The 21,519-nt window shown below is 40.6% G+C and overlaps 3 protein-coding genes and 1 long non-coding RNA gene across 17 annotated transcripts in view; 2 read left to right on the forward strand and 2 right to left on the reverse strand.

Moving 5' to 3' along the window:
* The window catches only part of LOC135102005 (uncharacterized), a 51,208-nt gene extending 40,905 nt beyond the window's left edge, over positions 1-10,303 (forward strand). For 5 of the 8 annotated variants that reach the window (XR_010269494.1, XR_010269491.1, XR_010269492.1 and 2 more), the window contains 4 exons: positions 3,798-4,075; positions 4,659-4,750; positions 6,634-6,814; positions 8,732-10,303. This is a non-coding gene — a long non-coding RNA (uncharacterized LOC135102005). The other 3 variants (XR_010269497.1, XR_010269496.1, XR_010269498.1) reach the window with 3 other exon arrangements.
* Positions 1,874-14,497, reverse strand: LOC135101997 (crossover junction endonuclease EME1-like). 3 transcript variants are annotated; one of them, XM_064006582.1, is made up of 11 exons: positions 14,477-14,497; positions 11,016-11,161; positions 10,503-10,666; positions 9,985-10,253; positions 9,601-9,810; positions 8,724-8,879; positions 6,610-6,794; positions 6,138-6,227; positions 4,905-5,036; positions 3,789-3,978; positions 1,874-2,410 (listed from the first exon to the last, which is right to left on the reverse strand). In XM_064006582.1, the coding sequence occupies exons 2-11, from the start codon at positions 11,069-11,071 to the stop codon at positions 2,237-2,239; spliced, it is 1,626 nt and encodes a 541-aa protein (XP_063862652.1). In that variant the 5' UTR covers positions 11,072-11,161; positions 14,477-14,497; the 3' UTR covers positions 1,874-2,236. The 3 variants fall into 3 exon arrangements, with proteins under 3 accessions (XP_063862652.1, XP_063862650.1, XP_063862651.1); XM_064006580.1 differs by lacking the exon at positions 14,477-14,497 and adding an exon at positions 13,837-13,907; XM_064006581.1 differs by lacking the exon at positions 14,477-14,497 and adding an exon at positions 12,205-12,344.
* LOC135102003 (thymidine kinase 2, mitochondrial-like) lies at positions 11,656-13,920 on the reverse strand. The gene is made up of 2 exons (XM_064006593.1): positions 13,122-13,920; positions 11,656-12,520 (listed from the first exon to the last, which is right to left on the reverse strand). Exons 1-2 carry the CDS (start codon positions 13,563-13,565, stop codon positions 12,212-12,214), a joined length of 753 nt encoding a protein of 250 aa, XP_063862663.1. The 5' UTR covers positions 13,566-13,920; the 3' UTR covers positions 11,656-12,211.
* On the forward strand, positions 14,080-19,979 carry LOC135102000 (protein prenyltransferase alpha subunit repeat-containing protein 1-like). 5 transcript variants are annotated; one of them, XM_064006589.1, is made up of 4 exons: positions 14,080-14,308; positions 15,255-15,338; positions 15,947-16,104; positions 17,868-19,979. In XM_064006589.1, exons 3-4 carry the CDS (start codon positions 16,031-16,033, stop codon positions 18,805-18,807), a joined length of 1,014 nt encoding a protein of 337 aa, XP_063862659.1. In that variant the 5' UTR covers positions 14,080-14,308; positions 15,255-15,338; positions 15,947-16,030; the 3' UTR covers positions 18,808-19,979. The 5 variants fall into 5 exon arrangements, with proteins under 5 accessions (XP_063862659.1, XP_063862657.1, XP_063862655.1 ...); XM_064006587.1 differs by having other exon boundaries at positions 14,103-14,308; positions 17,906-19,979; XM_064006585.1 differs by lacking the exon at positions 14,080-14,308 and adding an exon at positions 14,434-14,479 and having other exon boundaries at positions 17,906-19,979.
* Positions 19,980-21,519: the final 1,540 nt, after the last annotated feature.

Consider the following 21,519-nt stretch of genomic DNA (forward strand, 5'->3'; position numbering starts at 1 on the left):
ACATCAGCGTAGGCTTAATGACAAGGGAGAATGTGAGCCTATGAATATACAGCGGGTAGAGAGGTAATAGGATATAGTTGTATGAGGTAGTCCTGGTTGTGGCTGCCTGGTTCTTGATAAGGATGTTTGTGGCACTTCATTTACATAATCTGGACGCTCCGTGGGTGTGTTGCGCTGTTGCTTGTTTGTGTTTATGTGGAGTCTAGTGTGATCATGACAGCGACTTGACACGTCTGACAGAAACTTGAATGCTGGCGGAAAGTCATGTTAGGGCGAAGGGCGCCAACCCTGCTGACCACAACACCCAAATGCTGCCGCGCCTCGCACCAGCCGTCGCCGCCGTCACTGGTGCGGGTTGTGTGCCAATGGCTACTAGCGGTGCTCCTCCATCTCCTCCACTTCCATAGCGCGCGGCACCAGCTCTTAGTCCGCCTTCACCACACCCTTCCTCCCATCTGCCACCAACACTGTTCCTCCTTCACTGATGACACACGTGATGAAATGAAGACTTGGGAAACGCCGGCCAGATAATGACATCTCTCATTATATACACAATATCGTGTGTGTGTGTGTGTGTGTGTGTGTGTGTGTGTGTGTGTATATATATATATATATATATATATATATATAGAGAGAGAGAGAGAGAGAGAGAGAGAGAGAGAGAGAGAGAGAGAGAGAGAGAGAGAGAGAGAGAGAGAGAGTGTGTGTGTGTGTGTGTGTGTGTGTGTGTGTGTGTGTGTGTACAGACAAATAAACAGACACAGACTGACAGAATTTGGGGTCGCATGTTATCATTGGCGCCGCCGCCGCACCGCCGTCCTGGGTGAAAGGAAAGCCTCTGATCGCCGCCGCCCGTGAGTGGAATGTGGTTTTCGCACCGCGGCGCCGCTTTTGGGGTGTCCTCGACGGCGGCGTGATGGGGGTGGTCATTGGCCCTTCTGCCGCTGCTGCTGTCACTGCTGGCGTCATTCTTGTTGCTGGTGGTGGTGATGGCGATGTATGAAGTGCTTGGTCAGCAAGGTGGCGGCAGTCGTGTGATGACGTTCGTGCATTACGTCAGCACATCGCCTCATGACCGCCAAGGAGGCAAGGATGCCCTCCATCTGCTGCTCCACTTGGCCACCATTAAGTCCTCACTTTCACTCTCACATTGAACACTCCCTCATCCTTTCACCCTCAAAGCCAGGCCTCCACCAGTGCCACGCGCCGGCACACTCCACGGGGTTCCCCTCCGCTGGGACGCTGCCTTCGTCGCCACGCTCGTCTCTCCCAGCGGGAAAGAAAGCGGAAGCTCAGAAAGCGAGACATGCTCACCCATTGCTCGTCCATATACGGCAGAAGGTCGGGGACGGCGCGGGTCACAGTGGGGATGAGGTTGCGCCGCTTCGCATCTTATGCATGTGCGGGAAATCAAATCCCGTTGATGCTCCACGTCCGGTTGCTCTCAAGATTTGCGTCACGTCCATCCCTCTCTCCATGCTCAACTCACCGCAGACCACCAGCAGCGCGTGGCGGACCAAATTGTTTTCACGAAGCTGTTTAGCGAGAGACGAGAGGGTGCGGCGGGACGGTTTGCGGCTCCCCCTTCCTCGTTGACCACAACAATGCAACACAAGACCTTCGCAGGCGAGCACGAGTATGTACTGTACACGGCGGCGCAACACTTGCGGTTTGATGAGTCCACCGCGGTGTCTGAGAGGAGGCTGTGTGTGTGTGTGTGTGTGTGTGTGTGTGTGTGTGTGTGTGTGTGTGTGTGTGTGTGTGTGTCATGTCATTTCGACGAATTACTCATTATCTTGAGTGTTTCTCATGCATTCATAGTTGGAAACAAATATTCTCGCAAGCATATAAAAGAAAAAAGGGAAAAGAAATAAAAAATCACAGCCTTTATTTAATAAGTATTGACTGTTAAATTTAGATATAAAAAATACGTTATCGCTCCTCACTGACAGCAAGTTGATTACATTAATACTCGTATATCAACACAATCATACATACATTTACAGCATTAAATTACTACAGAATGGTGAGTTTTGACTTGAGACAGAGAACATCTTTATGTTAGGCTGTTTACACCTTTTGACAGGAAGAGGCCGAGAAGGGTATCAGGTAAGAGGAAAGAGAGTGAGAGTATAGTCACTGGAAGTCGTGACGTTACGGAAGAGGTGATTATCAGGTGTGTAGATGAAGGACAGGCGTGTGAGGGGCGAGTCAGGTGTTTAAAGGGAGAGGTGTATCAGGTGTTGGCGAGGTGTGCGTCTGGGTCCCTAGAGGTGAGGAACAGGTGTATCTTCCTGGAGAATTCGGGGCCAACTCTCTTCTCGGAGGCGAGCGGCCCTACCCCACGCCGCACCCTCAGGTCAGCCAGCAGGAGCTCCGCCTCGCGCTGGCTGCCACACTGACGGTACGCCTGGAAAACAGAAAAATACGGTACACACACACACACACACACACACACACACACACACACACACACTGGGAGGCTGAATTCGTGCCGCACTGGTTGAGAAAGATTTTCACGGATGAGCAAGCAGTTAATGGACGTCCTTAAGCAAGAGGATGGACTGTGTGGTGTGTGAAAGGTCTCACCCTAACCCATACATTGGTCATAATGAATTCTAGGCTTTCTCCTGCCCACCGTCACGAGTCCAACACGTGATTCTCAAGACTGTGGTGAATTACACTTACACTCTCAAAGGTCACGACGCTCACGTACACTACATACATAAATATGCATCAAGACGGCGTGTGCAAGCTATCACAGTACGGAACACACACACACACCCACACACACATGGTAGGTGATGTGTGGATCGAACACGTAACTTTACTCATTGCGTCTCTCTCTCTCTCTCTCTCTCTCTCTCTCTCTCTCTCTCTCTCTCTCTCTCTCTCTCTCTCTCTCTCTCTCTCTCTCTCTCTCTCTCTCTCTGACTTACATAACACACACACACACACACACACACACACACACACACACACACACACACACACACACACACACCACTAACAACAACAACAACAACAACTGTTTTTAAACATCCGCGCGCGCACACACACACACACACACACACACACAGCTCTTGGAGAGGCAAGAAGCGCAGTGGCCGGGCAACACCCACTGAATACTGAGTGAGTCTGCTTTCCCCCGTACCGTCTCCCTAGCCTTCGTCCCTTTCCTCATCCCCGTTCCTCCCTTCCTCCTCCCGGCCTGCCATGACGCAACACCCGGCGCCGGCTGCCTGTTCGCATAACCGTGTCTGCTTGGAATACATTGTTAAGCTAATGTTATGAGGGACTGGATAACGCAAGGAGCAACACTTTTAGGTTCATGTACGCAGATCTAGATTAGAGTCTCAATATGATGCCTGATTTTGGTGACTATTATACTGAGCACGAAGATAAATGTTTTGAATAATTGTGATGTTTAGCTGACGAAAATATAAAATAACGCGTGATGCCGATTTTTTTTTCTTTTTTTTTTTTATTTCTATTCACTATTGACTACCATTATGAAATCAACAAAAGAAGACTTTCTACTGAATAGGTGAAAACATCAATGCGTTACCACCTGCAGACTGAAGTGAGACTGCAGTGCATTCACTTCTAGGTGATGGTAGTGGCGGCTCAACCACGCGCGAGGACAGGAAAGGTGAAATTGAAGGTTATGGAGACGTACGTTTGATTATTAAAGTTGAATCTGAAATGTTACTACACAAAAACGTATAACGAAAATTATGCCGCACTTGATCTCTCTCTCTCTCTCTCTCTCTCTCTCTCTCTCTCACCTGCACCAGGGCCTGGGGAGAAGGGTAGCGGCTGGCCACAGCCTGCGCCATCTCCACCCCGACGTGGGTGAATTGCCGCAGTTGCTGCAGCCACAATTTGTACAGCCCCACGCCGTTCTTGTCCACCTTTACGCTGTTGGTGCTGCTGCCCTCTGCATACCAGGAAAACAGCGCCTCGCTCTTCTCGCGCCTGGGGGAGGAGCAGTGGTCCAGAATCAAGTCTAATGGATGCGCTTCTGAAGGACACTTTGCTCGAAGATTGCATACATACCAGACAGCCACCACTCGTGAGTAACTCATGAGTAACTACTGGATACAGAAGGTTATAGCTTAAAATTTCCTTGGTGTGGAAGTCCTGCCAGCATGATGAGCGCGGAGAAGGGCAAGGGAAAGCAGCTAATACATTACACAATTAGTGGAGTTTCTCTGGCCGTATGTTTACAATATCCCTTCCAGTTTCCCTTGTTACCATGACCAAAATAAAGGCCCTCAGAACACTTATTTGACTCCACCACAAGGACAAGGTCAAAGGATCCTTGCTTCATCACAATTACCAGGAAAAGTACTAGGTGTTGTTCTTGAAGCTGGTGAAAATAATGGTCAGCATAATTACTTTTTTTTTTTTTTTTTTATCTTCTTGTGTGTGTGTGTGTGTGTGTGTATTTAATTTGCATTTAACCTTTGTTTTTGTTGCTTCATCACAATTACCAGGAAAAGTACTAGGTGTTGTTCTTGAAGCTGGTGAAAATAATGGTCAGCATAATTACTTTTTTTTTTTTTATCTTCTTGTGTGTGTGTGTGTGTGTGTGTGTGTGTGTGTGTGTGTGTGTGTGTGTGTATTTAATTTGCATTTAACCTTTGTTTTTATAGGACATGAGTCAAGCTTGTAGTGTCCCATTTTGTCCGTTGGTCAACATACATTTCCCAAGTGCATGAATATTCCTGGCACACAAGCTCCTCTGGTAAGTAGGCCCATGTATCTGTTCATCTGATTAGGAAGCTGAATTTTCTTGTATCATTTATCACTCTTTGACCTTTCTGACTGCATTATAGACTCTTCATCTGTATCATTTCCATTTATGGATACATTTACAAAGCAGTAAAACGAGGACTTACTTGTAAGGTGCCTCAGCCACAGCCTTGGCCACCTGCAGCACATACAGGGCCACCTTCCCCCCATCAGACAACAGTCGGTGGTTGACTCTGAACTCCATCTGAGCCATCACCAAGGCTGTCTCCATATCCACTCTATGGAAGGAAGGGAAGGAGAGAAAGTGAAAACAGACCTGACATACAAGAGATAATCATGAATTTAATGTCACAGTAGATAATATATGTGGAAATGGAACAGTACAAGAACAACTGTTTTCCTGTATGTGACAAAAAGGAAAATATGTTTACACACACACACACACACACACACACACACACAATCAACTCAAGTCCATTACCAAATCTTAAAGTCATTGTATTGCTCTCTTCACCACATACATGGTCATACCACAGCAACTGCCTTCAGTCTCTTTCCACATGCAACTACACTGCTCTTGTCATTTCCATTACCTTTAGGAGTTCAGGTTTGTATCACCTTGACTTACTTTCTTCTGTTCATATATAAAGACCCTTGATTCACCACACATTTCATTGTTCCTCTTTACCCATTTGTTTGCTAAAGAATGAAATGAGCAGTTTCACTTTCTACCAGTTCTGTGGTGCAAGCAATTTTACTTACACTTCTGAAATAAGGTAGAGAAACTGGCAACAGAAATCTAACTTACCTTCTTAAAAAAAATAAACAAGCAAATAAGTAGCAGTAGTAGTAGTAGTAGTAGAAGTAGTAGCAGTAGTAGTAGTAGTAGTAGTAGTAGTAGTAGTAGTAGTAGTAGTAGTAGTAGTAGTAGTAGTAGTAGTAATAATAATAATAATAATAATTACAATAATAATAATAATAATAATAATAATAATAATAATAATAATAATAATGATAATAAATAAATAAATACAAGACCAGCATTATCCTCTGAGATAGATTTTATGTTAACTAGAAGTCAATAAAAAATTACATGCTGGGCAACTATGAAACTTGCGGTCTTGGAGCAAATGTGAATAAGCAGGTTTCCCTCAAGAGTGAACATTATTTCTGAACATGAATTGTTGACAGATGCTGATATCTGTGAGAATAACAACAAAAATTATGACTAATCTCAACTCCTTTCATTTTTGGCAAGATTCACTGCATAACACAAAGTTCTTCATCACATCACACCAGCTTACCACACTCACCATTATCCAGGAGCTAACACTCACTCATGAAGACCTCACATTCCTTCAAAGTTCAGTGTTGCTTACCTGTTGATGTGCTGGAAAGAGGAGCCACCATGCTGCCTTGCTCCTAGCACTGCTGACCGCACATGCTGTTGTTTAGCATTTTTCTGCTTTCTGGAAACATTTGTTTATTCTTAATAAAGATACAACTTGATACCTGGCAATACATTATGCATCTATCAGGTACATTATTCAAGTAGAAAATATATAAAATTAGTTATAAATACTGTTTGAGTAACAGGATAATCACTTATCAAATAAGATATGAGAGAGAGAGAGAGAGAGAGAGAGAGAGAGAGAGAGAGAGAGAGAGAGAGAGAGAGAGAGAGAGAGAGAGAGAGAGAGAGAGAGAGAGAGAGAGAGAGAGAGAGAGAGAGAGGCTGCAAATTAATATTTTTGCCATGTCCTACCTGAAAAGGAAATCCAAGAAACAGACATCAAGTAGAAGATATATAGAAAATTGTAGGTATTCACATTGGTATTCCTGAACACTTACCTGAAGTATTCTTCCACTCCACAGACCACTAGTGACAGGTGTGGGGTGCCAAGGGTTGCCTGCCACTGCCTACACAAGTCACAGAGTCCTGCCTCTCCATCCCAGCCATGCATCTGCTTGCCCACAGCAGAGACAAAGTCCTCAATTCTCATCACCACCAGTGCTGCCTCATCTGCTTGGCTCTCCTGAAGAAGAATGAACAGTGGTACATAAATATCATGTTTGTTGAAAAATGATTAAGAAGTATCTTAACAGAGCCCAAGTACAGAACACTCTGACAAAACTGTCACTTTAAAATGCAGCCTGTCATAGTTCCACATAGGCAGTAGCAGGTGCACATTTCATTTACTGGACAGTAACAATTTGGCTACAGCCTCATCTCACAGTAAAGTCTGGACACATGTGCCTCATTTTATTGTACACACCTTGGCTATAATTATCTTAAATGATGCAAAACTTTTTTTTTCAAAGAAATTAAGCAAAATTTTTTTTTTTATTATTTTAAGAGGCCAAATTATTATTTCTCTTACACTTTAATACAGCAACTACAGCAGTTCCTAAAGCCCTTCAAACTTTTATGTAATACAATTGGAATCATTTGAACTACTGGAATACCAGTACTTACATGAAAATAGTTGAATGGAAAACAAGTCATACAACAGGCTTGTATGATGCACATAATGGTATATCTTTTTCCTAATCTAAGATATTAAAGGACAATGAAAAGAAAGTACAATAGTGTAAAGATTCACTGATGTAAATAATGTTAATTACTCTCTATGTTGTAGAGTTGGGGTGTGGTACAGTACTGGTACCCTGTAACTAAACTGCTATTAAATTGGTACTATACAGGTTTTCACAAGCTGCCTGCTTGGCTGCCTCTCAGGCAGTCTACTCTCCACAGTAGACTGCCTGAGTCTTGTTGAGGAAGGATCAGTTATATCTTTCTGTGTGGAAATATGAACTAAGAGTAGGAAACAGAATATAAGCTATATCAGCAGAACTGAAAATGCCAGGGAGAAGGAAGACAAGTTACAGCTCTATTTAAAGACGTAGAGGGTGAAGGTTTTAAGACATCCAGGCTGAAATGTATATTTTGCAGTACTGTTCTCAGCAAGAATGTAACAAGAATGGTGAAACATATTGTAAACTGTGAAATATACAGATGATATCAAAACGAAATACCTAAACTCAGATAAATATGAGGTAGTCACAGCATCTGGAAGTATATGTTGTAGGACACAGCCTTGCTCAAGCATTGGTGTAGAGCCAGACTCAGATGATTCAGATTGTGCAAGCCTATCAAGCACTTCGTTATCTGCTAAAACAAACATTTGTTCAACATTCTCAACCTATAAAAGAAGTGTGAAAAGGCACAATGGCACCTACAAATAATGTTCAGCTTCGAGCTCAACAAGGACCACTGCTGGTCATTACACAAAAACTGATACAGCCTGAGTTGAAACAGTATATTATCAAATTATTAAGGTAATATAAAAACAAGAAGAATGAAATTTCAACATAGGTGACAGTGTGGCCATATAGTTATGGGCTTAAGGTGCTTAGTTATCTAACCTGAAGGTCAGAGGTTTGACCTTCCCTACCTCTTCTAATGTAATGTGGAGAACTTATCTAATTTTTTTGTAATACTTAAACCCCTTGTCAACATGCCTCAGTCATTTTATGTAGGAAACTGTCAGTTTTTACTCCTTCCAGGACTGCCAGACTGTCTGACTGCAATGTCTGACCCAAAAAATATAAACTTTTGGCATAGAAAATGATATGGGTCATATCAATTTTTCTGTATAGTGAAAGCAGAAAAAAAAACTAAAAAAATTAAATTAAATATTTTTTTGTAAAAAATTAATGTAAAAAAAAATTTTGCATCACTAATTATCTTCCTCACCTCACAATTTGACACATGTCACTCTGTAGTAAAGACTCTAAATGCACTGAGATTCCTTGGTAATAAAATTTAACTTGGGTATTTTGAGTCTTTCTCAACTTTTTTTTTCTCTCTCTCTCTCTGAGTTTGCTTCAAAAGCCATGATCAGCAGACACAGATAACTAATCTCCTCACCTTACACTACAAACTTAAGAAACATCTTTCTTACCTTCCCAGAAAGTGGATTGGCTCTGAAGAAGGTCACTGAGGCTGCCACTGGGCCATCCACCACTCTGCAGGACACCCCTGCCTCCTGAAGCTGGCTGAGCACAAGGCCACCTTCCCTGGCCTCCACTAGCCTCCGCTCCAACTCCACCACCAGCAGCTGGGTATGTCAGGCAACCAATGTTTATCAATGCATTATATTTGTTTTCATGGCAAAATGTTAACATATGTGAAAATTAAGTTCCTATTTTAATGATTCAAAAACTCAGTGCTGTTGCTAAGTTCAAAAGAGAACCTGAAGATGAAGGGGAAAAAAAATGCATCTGAAAAGATGGTGAAAGACTTACAGGACATAATCATTGGATGTGGAAAGCGAAATGTTGGGATTCTGTTAAAGTTTTACATTCTCTCCCTCCTTTATTATATATTCCATTAATTTTGCTGTTTTCTTTGCCTTCACTCAATAATTTTCCACCTTGCTGCACTGTTTGAGTTGATCCTTTTTTATTAAGTAGGCTGAGAAATAAATGAACTGCTTTTATGAACATTTGCTTTGTCAAATAATTAATCAAAGTCAGGTTATAAAAATACTGCCACAGTATTTGCTGTGTATCATGAAAGGAATGGAGTGGGAGATTGGGAATCCCCTCCTCTGTATTCTTATTCCTGCAATGCAGCAAAGCATGACATCTTCTCTAAACTGCCCACCTCATTCATCATCAGTACATACTGGCATTCATCCTACTGTCATCACCAATAATGCCTCTTAACTCATTATCGCAATCATGTGTACACTTTCACTCTTGCCACACAATTCAAAGTGCATTGCCTACCCAAAGCCTTTTAGTGAGTCAGACCAAATACCTCTGTCTACTATTCACCTTGAGACACTCCCCAGGCTTCTGGGCACGACTCATACATTTGTTCTCCTCTCGCCTTGCCTTGGCTGCTTCCTTTTCAAGGGCACGTTGGTGCTTCTCTGCTGCACGCCGCTGTTTTGCTTCCTCCTGCCACTGATTCTTTTCTTCACGCCGCTGTCTTGCTGCTTCTCGTTCCTCTTTTGATGTTGCTTTTCTGGGTTTTTTGACAGCCTAGAAAATTTTGTATAATTCCTTTCCTTGAAGCTGCAAGTTTTTCAAGACTGCTTCACCAACACGTGGTGCATCAAATATATGTTTATTGTGATGAATGGTTTACTTTCAGTTATTCTGTATTCTCTTATTGTTTACTATTTGGATACTATTTTGATGGACTGTTTGCCCCACCTGCTGACTTCCTGAGGATTGTGGGAGGTTGACCTTATGGAGTTGTGGCTCCTTGTCACTAAGACATGGTGCTACAAGCGGCCCCTCATCACTGAGACATGGTGCATCAAACGGGTCTTCATCACTGAGACATGGTGCAGTAGGTGGCTCCTCCTCAATGAGATATGATGCTTCGAGTGGCTCCTCCTCAATGAGACATGGTGCAGCTGATGGCTCCTCCTCAATGAGATATGATGCTGCAAGTGGCTCCTCCTCACTGAGACGTGGAGCTGCAAGTAGATCATCATCAGCATTGTTATTAAATATCATTTTCAGCATACATCACTTTTTTTCTATTCCTGTCACTTTAATGTGATCATGTCAACCTTACCAAAAATATAGTATCAATGAAAGACATAGCTAAACAGATGCAGAAACCACACTAAGATCTACAAAAATAATTTCATATCTATTTTTCACAGCAAATTTTATGCACTTACATTATCATCAGGATGAATAAATTGAAACAAGAAGCTGACCTTTGCACATGGGTGTAGAAAGATATTCCTCTGGCTGCTCATCAAGCATCTCTACCACATCCTCAGTGTCACTGCTGAGGGTCAGGTCCACTGCCTCTGGTTCCAGTCTTTCCCCAGATTCCCTTCTCTTTAGAGACTTAACTCGCACTCCAAGGTCAGGGAAGCTTGAAAGCAGTATTGAAATGCACAGTAGTAGGGAGATAATAGAATAAAATGCTGTCTGTAAGACCAAGCTTAGAATATTGTATATAATAGAAAGCTGTAGAGAGAGACAGTGATGATATGCACAGCCTCTAATAGTAACCTCTCAGGAAGCTGCCCTCAGGTCTTATAATCAGCTAGGCAGTCCATATGAGTGAGTACTAATGTATAGGACAGAATCTACAGAGACTGTTTCTCTTATGTATTTTGTTACTCTTCAAATCTGGATCGTGATTTGTATTTGTATCTTGCATGAAATATGGTTAAAAAAGAAGTTGGTGATACATAGCCTCTTGCTCTTAAGTATCTCACCTGTCCTCTGAGTCTTCATCTGAGGAGGACAGCTGATGTACAGTCCTGGTGGCCATGTCCACAGCAATCCTGCCAACACCACTGCACACCTACAGAAGATACTTTACTATCTTGCTATTGGGCTCCAGGTCTGCTCTTGTTTACCACTGCGATAAAAGAAAAAAAGGACCAGTGTTACCACTTAAGACTGTAATAATGGCAAACTGCAGGAATTTCTAATTACTCACAAAATAGCTCCAAAAACATAATGTGAATATTAGCTTCTTAAAGTGTGATGAACATCATTCCACCACAAAAATGTAGTTATCAAGGACTCAAGATCACTTTCTTGGCACCAAGCAAATCTGAGAATTATGGACTCCAAGAGCTCAACTTGCCAACTCTATTTTAGAAAATGGCAATTAAATTTCCTTCACTATGGTGTTACTTAAGAAGCATAGTATGTTGAATGTATGTTTCCTACTTTCATATGACCAAAATGATGCCTTCCATTTCCATACCTATAATGAGTCTTTCCTAAAAATATAACTTGAGAATATCTGCTGCAACAAAAACCAGAAAAAAGTGATGATCCCATCTCTCCATTGATAAAAAGTAATTTCTGATTCATTCATTAAAGTGAGACAGATGAATGAAAGAGTGTTATGGGTCAAGAAGTTTATTTTCTTAACTATATATTACAGATCACATCCAATACTTAGTTAACCATTAGCTATTAGGCCTTTCACTTCCATTCTTTTCATTAAGGTATGTGGCTGGTGAGAGAGAGAGAGAGAGAGAGAGAGAGAGAGAGAGAGAGAGAGAGAGAGAGAGAGAGAGAGAGAGAGAGAGAGAGAGAGAGAGAGAGAGATGAAGCTGGGGATGGAGTGAAGATGTGAGAAAAGGAAAAAGTAGAAGTAAGGAACTGTGGTGTTTCTTTCAAATGCTTGTCTCAAACCATCATGCAGAATTCTGATGGATTCAAACTGTGCTTTATATCTCAGTCTTACTTTTAAGGCTTTTACATCCATCGAATTATCTGAATCTATATAAGAAACATCAATTAAACTGATAACTTAGCAACAACAGAAAGCTTTCCACTAAATGTGACTAGATTTCATATTGTCAAATCAAGACAGCACTGAACTTTGATGACATACAAAGTAGCAAGTCAGTGCAGCAACTAGATCTAAGGGTGGTCAAACCATACCCATCCATCAGCTTTTGTCTGCTGTCCCAGCCAAGCAGGCCTTAAGTGTATGATACTCCTTCACCATGGCAGACAAGTCAGCACTGGCATTTAGCACTGTTACAGGACCATATGTTGGAAACCTTCCTTCCAGCAGCCACTCCTCATGCCGCTTATGGAGGTCTTGCAAGAGCTGTAGAGGCAGGCCAACCTCTTCAGGGCGGCCTCTTCCCACCACCCGGTCATAGCATGTCTGTGGGTTTGTCCGCAGATACACCACTAAGTCAGCTTGACAGTCTGTGATGGAAGTCAGTTGCCGATACCAATGACAAGCCACCTGTAGAGCAACAAGGCACCAGAGGATTGGAATACCTGATATGCATGTGTTGTAAATCCTCACCTAATGATGAAAATCTAACTTAACACATTGTGTTTAGAAATACTGATAAATCTAAGAGGAAGCAGGAAAAAAATAAAAAATGACATGACTTTCTTACAAAGACAATAACATGCTATGAATCAGCATAATTGAGATGAAACACTGAGCTTAAATATGAGCTAGAAATAAATAAGGTAAAGTGCCATGTACTAGTTTACTGTCTGAAAAAAAAAGTCAATGGAAATAAGATAGCAATTTACATCAACAGGAAAATATGGACGAGATAATAACCTGCAACTGAGAAAGTAAAACCAGACAACAGTTTACATCAAGGAATCATATTAAAAAGGAAGCACCATCACATGAACCTAACTTCATCACCTGCACATCTGGGAGACAAGGCACAGCACAGTCAGTATAATGCCCCAATGAATCTAAAAACACATTCTTCAACACTCATTTCAAAGTCCCAGAGACTTAGACATATGAGACTGTTTCATATTCTGGCAAACAATTATACCTTAGCGTGTGTGTGTGTGTGTGCATGAGAGCCACTTACCAGGTATTCTGCTTCAGTGATAATTCCACTCCTGTACTGATTCTCAATGAAGCAGTATCTTGCACAATGGATTGACCTCTCCATTAGCTTCACCTTTGATCCATCAGAGACTCTCTTTGCATGACCCTTTGCAAAAGTAAGTTGAATGTAGGTTTGCAGTAGATGTGCCCACCTACTGCTGTCCTGGTAAGCCATCTGCAGGAGATTGTAGCCCGCAACATCACACCAGCTGTCCACGTCCTCCCAGATAACCTCCACATCAGGAAATTGTGAGAAATGCTTCAGTAAAGTTGTCTTCCCGCTGCCAATGTTGCCCTCGATGCATACAGTCAGCCTGGATCTGTGGAGGGGACCGTTGCTTGCCTCCTGTCGGCGAGGTGGCCCTGAGCTGGCTGCCCTGAGTGGTTTATAGTACCTTAGGGCTCTTGGCAAACAGCGCCACATTTCACCAAAATACTTACGACTTAACCCGTCTTTTATCTTTACTCCATTATGTTGCTATGCATAATTATCTCTCAGCTGACAGTCATCACAGCATCGTCACTCTGTCACCAGTGTGGTATTGCAGTGCCTCCACTCCACAGGATGAGTGAAGAGGGAACACTAATGTTGAACCATTCATAAATCTAATACTTTTTAAGCTGTAGTTATGAGAAGGATTACTGATATTCTTGTACCCATAATGTATACCAATAATGGCAGCTATTACTCTGACCTTCCTTCTTTCACGTGGTGATTTGAAAGCTTGACGAGCCACACATCTGTTTGTTTACTTCCCCCCCCTTCTAACCCCCACCCCCTTCTCTCTCTCTCTCTCTCTCTCTCTCTCTTACCAGCGTGATAAAATTAAACAGCATCGTACCTAAATCAGAAATACCCTTTAGCAGTACATTTTTACGCTGCGTAATTTACTTTTTGCGTACACAATGATAGTGACTGTGCAATAAGCATCAGTAATACACTGGAAATTTACCAGACATTTAAATTTTTTTCATAAAAAGCCGTATAAATATTACCTTTACCCTTATAATGAAACAAAGAAGGTAAATGAGTCTCTAGATTCCCTGGACTGAACTTCATTATTAAATTCCCGCAGTGCTAGCAGAGTGGCCCTAGTACCACCACCACCATCACCACGCCTCCATCATGTAAACAAACGGCAATACTCCCTCAACAATTGCAATACGGTGAGACACGGCTACATTCCCCCTTTTACTGTAATAGTAGTGAGAATCTAAATGCATTCATCAAGAAGAGCACCGCTGTCATCTCGTGTTTCTCTCCCCAGTGGGCGCGGTGACCCACGCCCACCTCGCTGCCACAGAGGGTGGGCACATGTCCTGCCTCCCACTTACCTTGTAATGTGACAGTAATGTTGTGTAACACTTATATTGCAGTGTTTGAGTAATCCCTCCCCCTTTCTTGTAGCTTGTAGAGGCTTTGAGTCACGTGGTAAGTGTAGTAATAAGTAAAGATGAGTGTTCATTGGTAGTGTAAGTGAAGCTTTGCGGGTGACAGGTTGCCTAAGGCACTTCAGGACCACACGTTAGGGAAGTAGAGTCTGGTCATCCTGTTTAATGAGATGCAACTCCAGGTAAGTGTTCAGGAATATCTTCACCTCACACTTGTGTATGTAATAAATTTTGGAAGGCAAAATGTGCTATATTCTGAATTTATCTGCAAATTTTCGGACATTTTTTCAATTAATTTATGAATTCTTGTTTTCTCCTTTACCATCATTTGCAACCAGTACTAGTGATTTCCAATGACATCAAAGATCAAACTAGATCTAACCCTGACTTCTGAACACAGCTTATTACTGTTATTGATTTGTTTTTTTTTTTTCATACTGCTTTCTTAGTCTATTTTCATAGTTCATCTTTTCCATATATTATATATAAAATCTTAATAGTTTCTGTTTACAATGTTATTAACACTCCACTTTTTTTCTTTTCAAATGAAGCTTATGAAACCCTTTTTCTTCTCTGTTTCATTCCCAAATTTTCCTTTTGTTCTATTTAAATCTTAAGTGAGTGAGCTTTTGCCTGAACAAATTTGTCTCCCTCTAATCTATTTCGTTTTAGTTACAGCCTGAGCATTTCCTACATTTACTATCACATTGTACTTCCTCAGGCAACACAACCCAGAGATGGAGGACGCCACCTGTGAAAGGATAATAAAAAAGCTGGACTCTCTCATCAGGCAGGACCCTTTAATGTAAGGAGAGAGAGAGAGAGAGAGAGAGAGAGAGAGAGAGAGAGAGAGAGAGAGAGAGAGAGAGAGAGAGAGAGAGAGAGAGACACTGCGTGGAGGTGTGTGGTGTGTGAAGCCTCACAGAGTCAGTCAGGTTCCCATGGGATGTTAAGTCTCTGCTGAATCAAGGACATTTGGCTAAGTAGATTAACATATTGAGGTAAAGGTTGTTTTCACCTTGAAACTGCTGTCATGTTCTCTTGAAATGTGGATAAATTCTTTGATATGATATTTTACTATTTTTTATGCCATTTTATTGCATCAAATGAACCATGAATAATCTGTACATAATCTTTCTTGTCAATAGCTGATGGTGTGTGAAATTATGTTGATCAGCTTGTTTTTAGATTTTGTCTCATATTTTATTATTTCTTCACACAATATTATGGAGATGATGTATATGAGGAACATGCGTGAATTGAGTGAGAAACCTGCCATCACTTAGTTCATCCTACCAGAATGCAGACATGTTTAAGTCTACTAAGATAAGCTGTAGATGCCCATGAGCAGCATGTATCAACAATTTGTTAGTAGAGGAGTGTGATACTAGTTTTTTACTTATCTATTAACAGGGATGAGTTTGACATTGTGTTCTCTCCGGGCGAGGTGAACCGGTCCCCTGTGGTGAGTGTGGAGCACAAGCTTGGCCTTGAATCATGGTGCTTGAAGCACGTGTATGCCCATGCTCATGCCAACATCCTCAAGACTCGCCACTCAAAAAGGATCCAAGGTCAGTAATGCAACACATTTTTTGTCTTGTGCCTGACATTAATGGCACCCCATGATTTATGTCACCTGTTAATGTCTCTTCAAAAGATAAACACTCTAAAAATTAGGAATTCCATAAAGAAACTAAAGTTCTTTATCCATTGTGTTGATCTCTTCATGTACAAACAGTGATGCTGACTTTGAGAATGTTCTGGGTTCATATTTGAGTCTCAGTGAAGCTAGTACTGTGAATGACATTTTAGTGTGTTAGCTATTTGAACTAGTGATTCACCAAAACATTTAAATTCCATTACTGAAATATTTATATGTTTGTATGTTAAGAAAGTAAAGCAGTGTATATTTATTCATTTGTTCATTTTTATTTTTAATTATTATTTTTTTCTACTTATTTATTTATTTATTTTATTTTATCTATTTATCTATTTATATTTATTTATTTATTTATTTTATTATTTATTTATTTTATTATTTATTTATTTATTTTATTTATTTATTTATTTATTTATTCATTTATTTATTTTATTTATTTATTTATTTATTTTTGTGAGAGCTAATTGTTTCGGTGTGTATTCTACAGTTCTAATGCGATGTATGTATATTCAGGTTCACCTCATTAAGATTAAATTGATAGTGTTAACAATGAAATCTGTTTCAAATTTTTATGAGGCATGAAAGTAACTAACTGATTAAGATGTCAGCTAAATATAGTTTTAGAAAGTGCATTTTACATTGATTCTGATATGGGAAATAGTTATATATTTTATGAATTATGTGTTTGTGGTCCTACCAGAGAAAAAGGCCAATAATCCAACCTTTGTGTGTGTGTGTGTGTGTGTGTGTGTGTGTGTGTGTGTGTGTGTTGCTATAAGAGATTGCAAATGGTCTGTACTGCATCCTTAGGGATGAAAATGCAAAAGTACGAAAGATAAAGAAATATATGCATGTGAGTAAAATCTATATTGTAGCCTTCAGCTACATTCTTTCTATAAATACTTAAATGTAAAAGATACTCAGCAAAATATTAAAAAAAAAATTTTTTATTTAGAAAATCACTGAAGTACACTAAGATATTTATTATTGTGTTATTTTATACAGATGTGCTACATATGAGCACTCTATAAATGTCTCATTGAAGAAGTCTATCAAGGTTAAAGTAGTTGTTTTCAGTGTTTCTATGGTTAATATAGCTAATGTTTCAGAAACTTTGCATTATAAAAAATCAAGTCATTGCTGAATTTGTGAATTAATTTTCACTATGATCCCTTGGGATTCAATTACTAATAGATTTATTATTTTATATGTCACACAGACAGATCTATGACCTTAATTAACTTTTACATCTAGTAAATATTTATGTTTATATGCTATATGCAACTGTCTTTTGAGTCAAATTTACACTCTGGAGGTGCAGAAAGTGAAAAATCAAAATGTACTTATTATTATGAAACTGAAAGTGTCAAGCAATGATCAAGCTTTTCATCAGACTTGTGAACCAGTGCCATGGTGAGAGTGCCCAACCTTGTGGGAGGGAGGATTGCATAACAAAGCCTTGCTGCAGTCCCCCTTGTGGTGCTGGTTCATTGTCAGCTTACCTAATCAATGTTAGGAGGATTTAGCTTGCATAATATCATTGCTTTATTTTTGCATTAGCATCCTTCATGATGTAAATTTGTATCAAGTGATAGTAATGCATAGAAGAAAATTTTGCAAAGCCAAGGATCCCTTGTGCTTGTGTGTGTGCAAATGTGTGTGTTCTGAACTCAGCTCCACTGCTAAGATGCATACATCTGTGTGTGCCCCAGACCCTGCTCCAATGCTGCGGTGGACACAGTTCTGTCTTCTAGTCGCCCCAGAAGTTGCCACATTTTGGAACATACGGAAGCAACTACTACAGCATGGCAGTTTGTCAGTAGATGCAGATCTCCACCTCACTCGCCTTGTGTTATCTCGAAAGCCAAAATGTATGGAAGTATTTCAGCACCGCAAGTGGCTTTTCCATCATATTTTAGCTCCCTGTCCATCTTTGCCGTCCCCACCTTGTGCCATTGACCACCACAATGGCAGTGGTCCTGATGAGGAGCCAAACCGTAGATTCTTACTTGGGGAGCTGGAAATATGTAGGTGGACAGCTGACAAACACCAAAATAACTATCATGCCTGGAACCATAGGTTGTGGGTACTACAGCAGCTAGCTGAGCGACCTCTTGGCCTGGCTGAAGTGTGTCGTGCTGAGTATGAGGCGTGTCACCGCTGGGTGAGGACACATGTCAGCGAGCACAGTGGCCTCCACTACATGCAGCACCTCTTGGCTACCCTAGTCACCTTGGTGGCTGAGGGGGTCCTTCTTAACCTGGCAGAAGCTGTGCCTTCAGCTACATGCCCTAAAGACTTGTACTGTACTGAGTTAGAATTCAATCGCAACCTGATAGAGCAGTATCCAGGTCATGAGGCACTGTTCTGTCATCGGCGAGTGCTGCTGCAGCGGCTACAGGATATCCTGCTACATGCTGCACCATTGCATCGCACAGCTTCTCCACCACCTCCAGCCCTCAAGCGTTCATGTGTAGAGACGGTGAATGGTGAGTGGAGCACTGCGCTGCTCAGTGAGAGGGACCTGGTGAACAAATGTCTACAAACTGATTCCTACCAGAAGACCCTTGGAGAGCGACACGCTCATTGGCTCAGCAATGTGCTAGCTGTCTAGTTGGCTGGGGCAGTGCTGGAGCTGGACCAGTCATGCAATTCCTCAGGGATGCAACAGACTCAATTGCTCCACCTCAGTTGGCCTTAAAAAGTTTTGCCAGACTTGTTTACTTGTGATCACCACATAAATTGGAGAGAAGTTGTTGCTTCACTGATTAAAACAATGGGAGGCAAGCAGGACAGCACAACTGTGATGAAAGAATCATTGTTTCTTATCAAATGTCAATATTTTTTGTGTAAGATGGTATAGAAATTGATAGCCTGCTACTTACTGCCTTTCTTTGGCATCGTAGTTATAAATGCACATACCTTTAGATATACATATATTGGGCAGTGGAATATCATGCATGGTGTGCATAAGTGATTTCATGGCATATAATATAGAAATGTAAAGTTGATGATTTTTTTTTTTGGGGGGCAAAATATAAATACAAATCTGATATGAAAAGATAGAAATATGCAAAATAGTTTTGAGAATTACTAGGAAATATAATGATGAAATATCAGTAGTGCAGCCTTGCTTGACCTCACTTCCTTCCCAGCTCAGGGGCTGAAACCCAGTAATATTTTGTTCCTTTCACATGCAGTACTCCCTCTGTTGTGAGCAATCTGTGTCATTCATCTTGAATGGTTTGGTACACAGTGCTGTTGATGGAGCAGGAATACTTTGTACATACACAGTAATATATATGAACTACAGTTGGAAGTTGTCCAAAATTTTACTGGGTGCTAAAATACTTTCAGATCATTATTCTATATGCCTGAAGCAAAATTGTTTAAGGAAACCAAAGCATTAATTCTTATTAAGAGATGTTCAGGAAGGGCAGACATATCTGCAATATTTTTAACACACTCCATTATTTCAGACTTCATAACTGCACTTCAGTCAAGCTTGTAAATAACTTCAACTTAACAGAATTATATCCTGTATTGTTTAAAGGTTTTAGCACATTTTTTAACAGATTGTTATAGTTTTAATATTACATTAAATGAAGTGTTAGACAGCACTGAATAGAGAGATGAATGACATTTACCTGTTGATATATCGTGTAGTCTGACCTGAAGCTGAAGGTGAACCTTTCATTCCCTAGAAAAATTGCCAGTTAGTTGGCTTAGGTGCAGTCCATACATTACTTCAGCTTGGTCATTAAAAATAAATTTATTTTGAACAAAGCTGTTTTAACATTTAAATTCCAGTAAGTATCTAGAATTAATACAATGTTTGATGCAAGTCAACCTAAAGAGCAAGCAGGATTGCAGAACAATTATTCAACTGACTACATCAATGTTACTCAATGAAGTAGTACAAGAAATATCAAGCATACACTTAAACAGCCATACACAGCTTTCACACACTATGAAAACTGAAACTATTAAGAAGGAATCAGATGTTGCAAAAGTACACAGGAAGCAGGAATTGGAGAAAACTAGATGTGAGGATATTGGAAGATAACTATAAGGAGAGCATTGCTAGGATAAAGCTACCTTTATAAGGTCAGCAACAAAATACTGAAAAAAAAAATTGCCAGACAGGGTGACATTATTTCTCAAACTGTTTACTTGAATGGTAAGATACAGTACTAGGATAATGCAGAATTCCTAAATAATTTGGAGTTACCAATGAGTAAATTTACAAATTGTTGCACCAACTGATTTTGCATTTTGACACACACACATCCAAAGACCAGATGTGGTGGTTATGAAGAAAAGAGTGGGGGTCAGCCATAACTATGAAGAAAAGGGTAGGCTCAGTCATAACTATGAAGAAAACAAGGGTAGGGTCAGCCATAACTATGAAGAAAACAAGGGCGGGCTCATCTATAATTATGAAGAAAACAAGGGTGGGCTCAGCCATAACTATGAAGAAAACAAGGATGAGGCTCAGCCATAACTATGTAGAAAAAAAGGGTGGGTTCACCCATAATGTAACACTGTCTTGCAATATAATTTTAGAGATTGATGAGAGTGAGGATGTGTAAGCTACATTTTTCATAGTGAAATCTTTTGATGACTCAGAGATGTTGTTTTTGGCATGCAGTATTATCTTATTCTTATATCCACTTGCACACTTTTATTCCTCTTGGCATTTACAAGTACTCCAAGAGAGTTTGCAACCAGATATGCTATTTATGTTCATGTTATTAATCCTGCAGACCAGCTGTTAGTGCTGTCATTCTTGGTTAGATGCAGCTGGACTGATTGCACCTAAAACATTGTGGTTCTGAGTTCAGTTACAGGATGTACTACAACCAATAGTTTGATATTCTTATATCTTGCCTTTCAGTCTTAATGATTGTGGTAGTTACAATGCTAGTGTTATGCACTGGTGTAACTAGTTAAAGTAAGATGAGAGATGAGTTCCATAATACAGTAAATCTTCAAAGCAAGTGGATTATTTCAGAATGTTCAGTATACTAAACATGAAATATACTGGCCATGAAACTTTTTGAGAAATTGGTTTTGTCACGCATAGTACATGGTGTCATGCAATACCATAGTGATTCCTCAACCACAATATGCTTTCCAAGATGCATGTGAGGTTGGATGGTGCCATAATGATTCCTGAATTTCAGCATCTTGTACTTCTAATCAGAATGTTTAGAGGTTTCATCAGTTTCTTGGTCACTGATTTCAACTTGGGTGCTCATATCAGAAAACATAAGGGTTGTTGCTGGTCATACTGTACCTGAACCACATGTGCATGGCTTCCTTC

This window comes from Scylla paramamosain, chromosome 7 (genome assembly GCF_035594125.1).
Source record: "Scylla paramamosain isolate STU-SP2022 chromosome 7, ASM3559412v1, whole genome shotgun sequence".
In the NCBI taxonomy this organism is placed as follows: domain Eukaryota; kingdom Metazoa; phylum Arthropoda; class Malacostraca; order Decapoda; family Portunidae; genus Scylla; species Scylla paramamosain.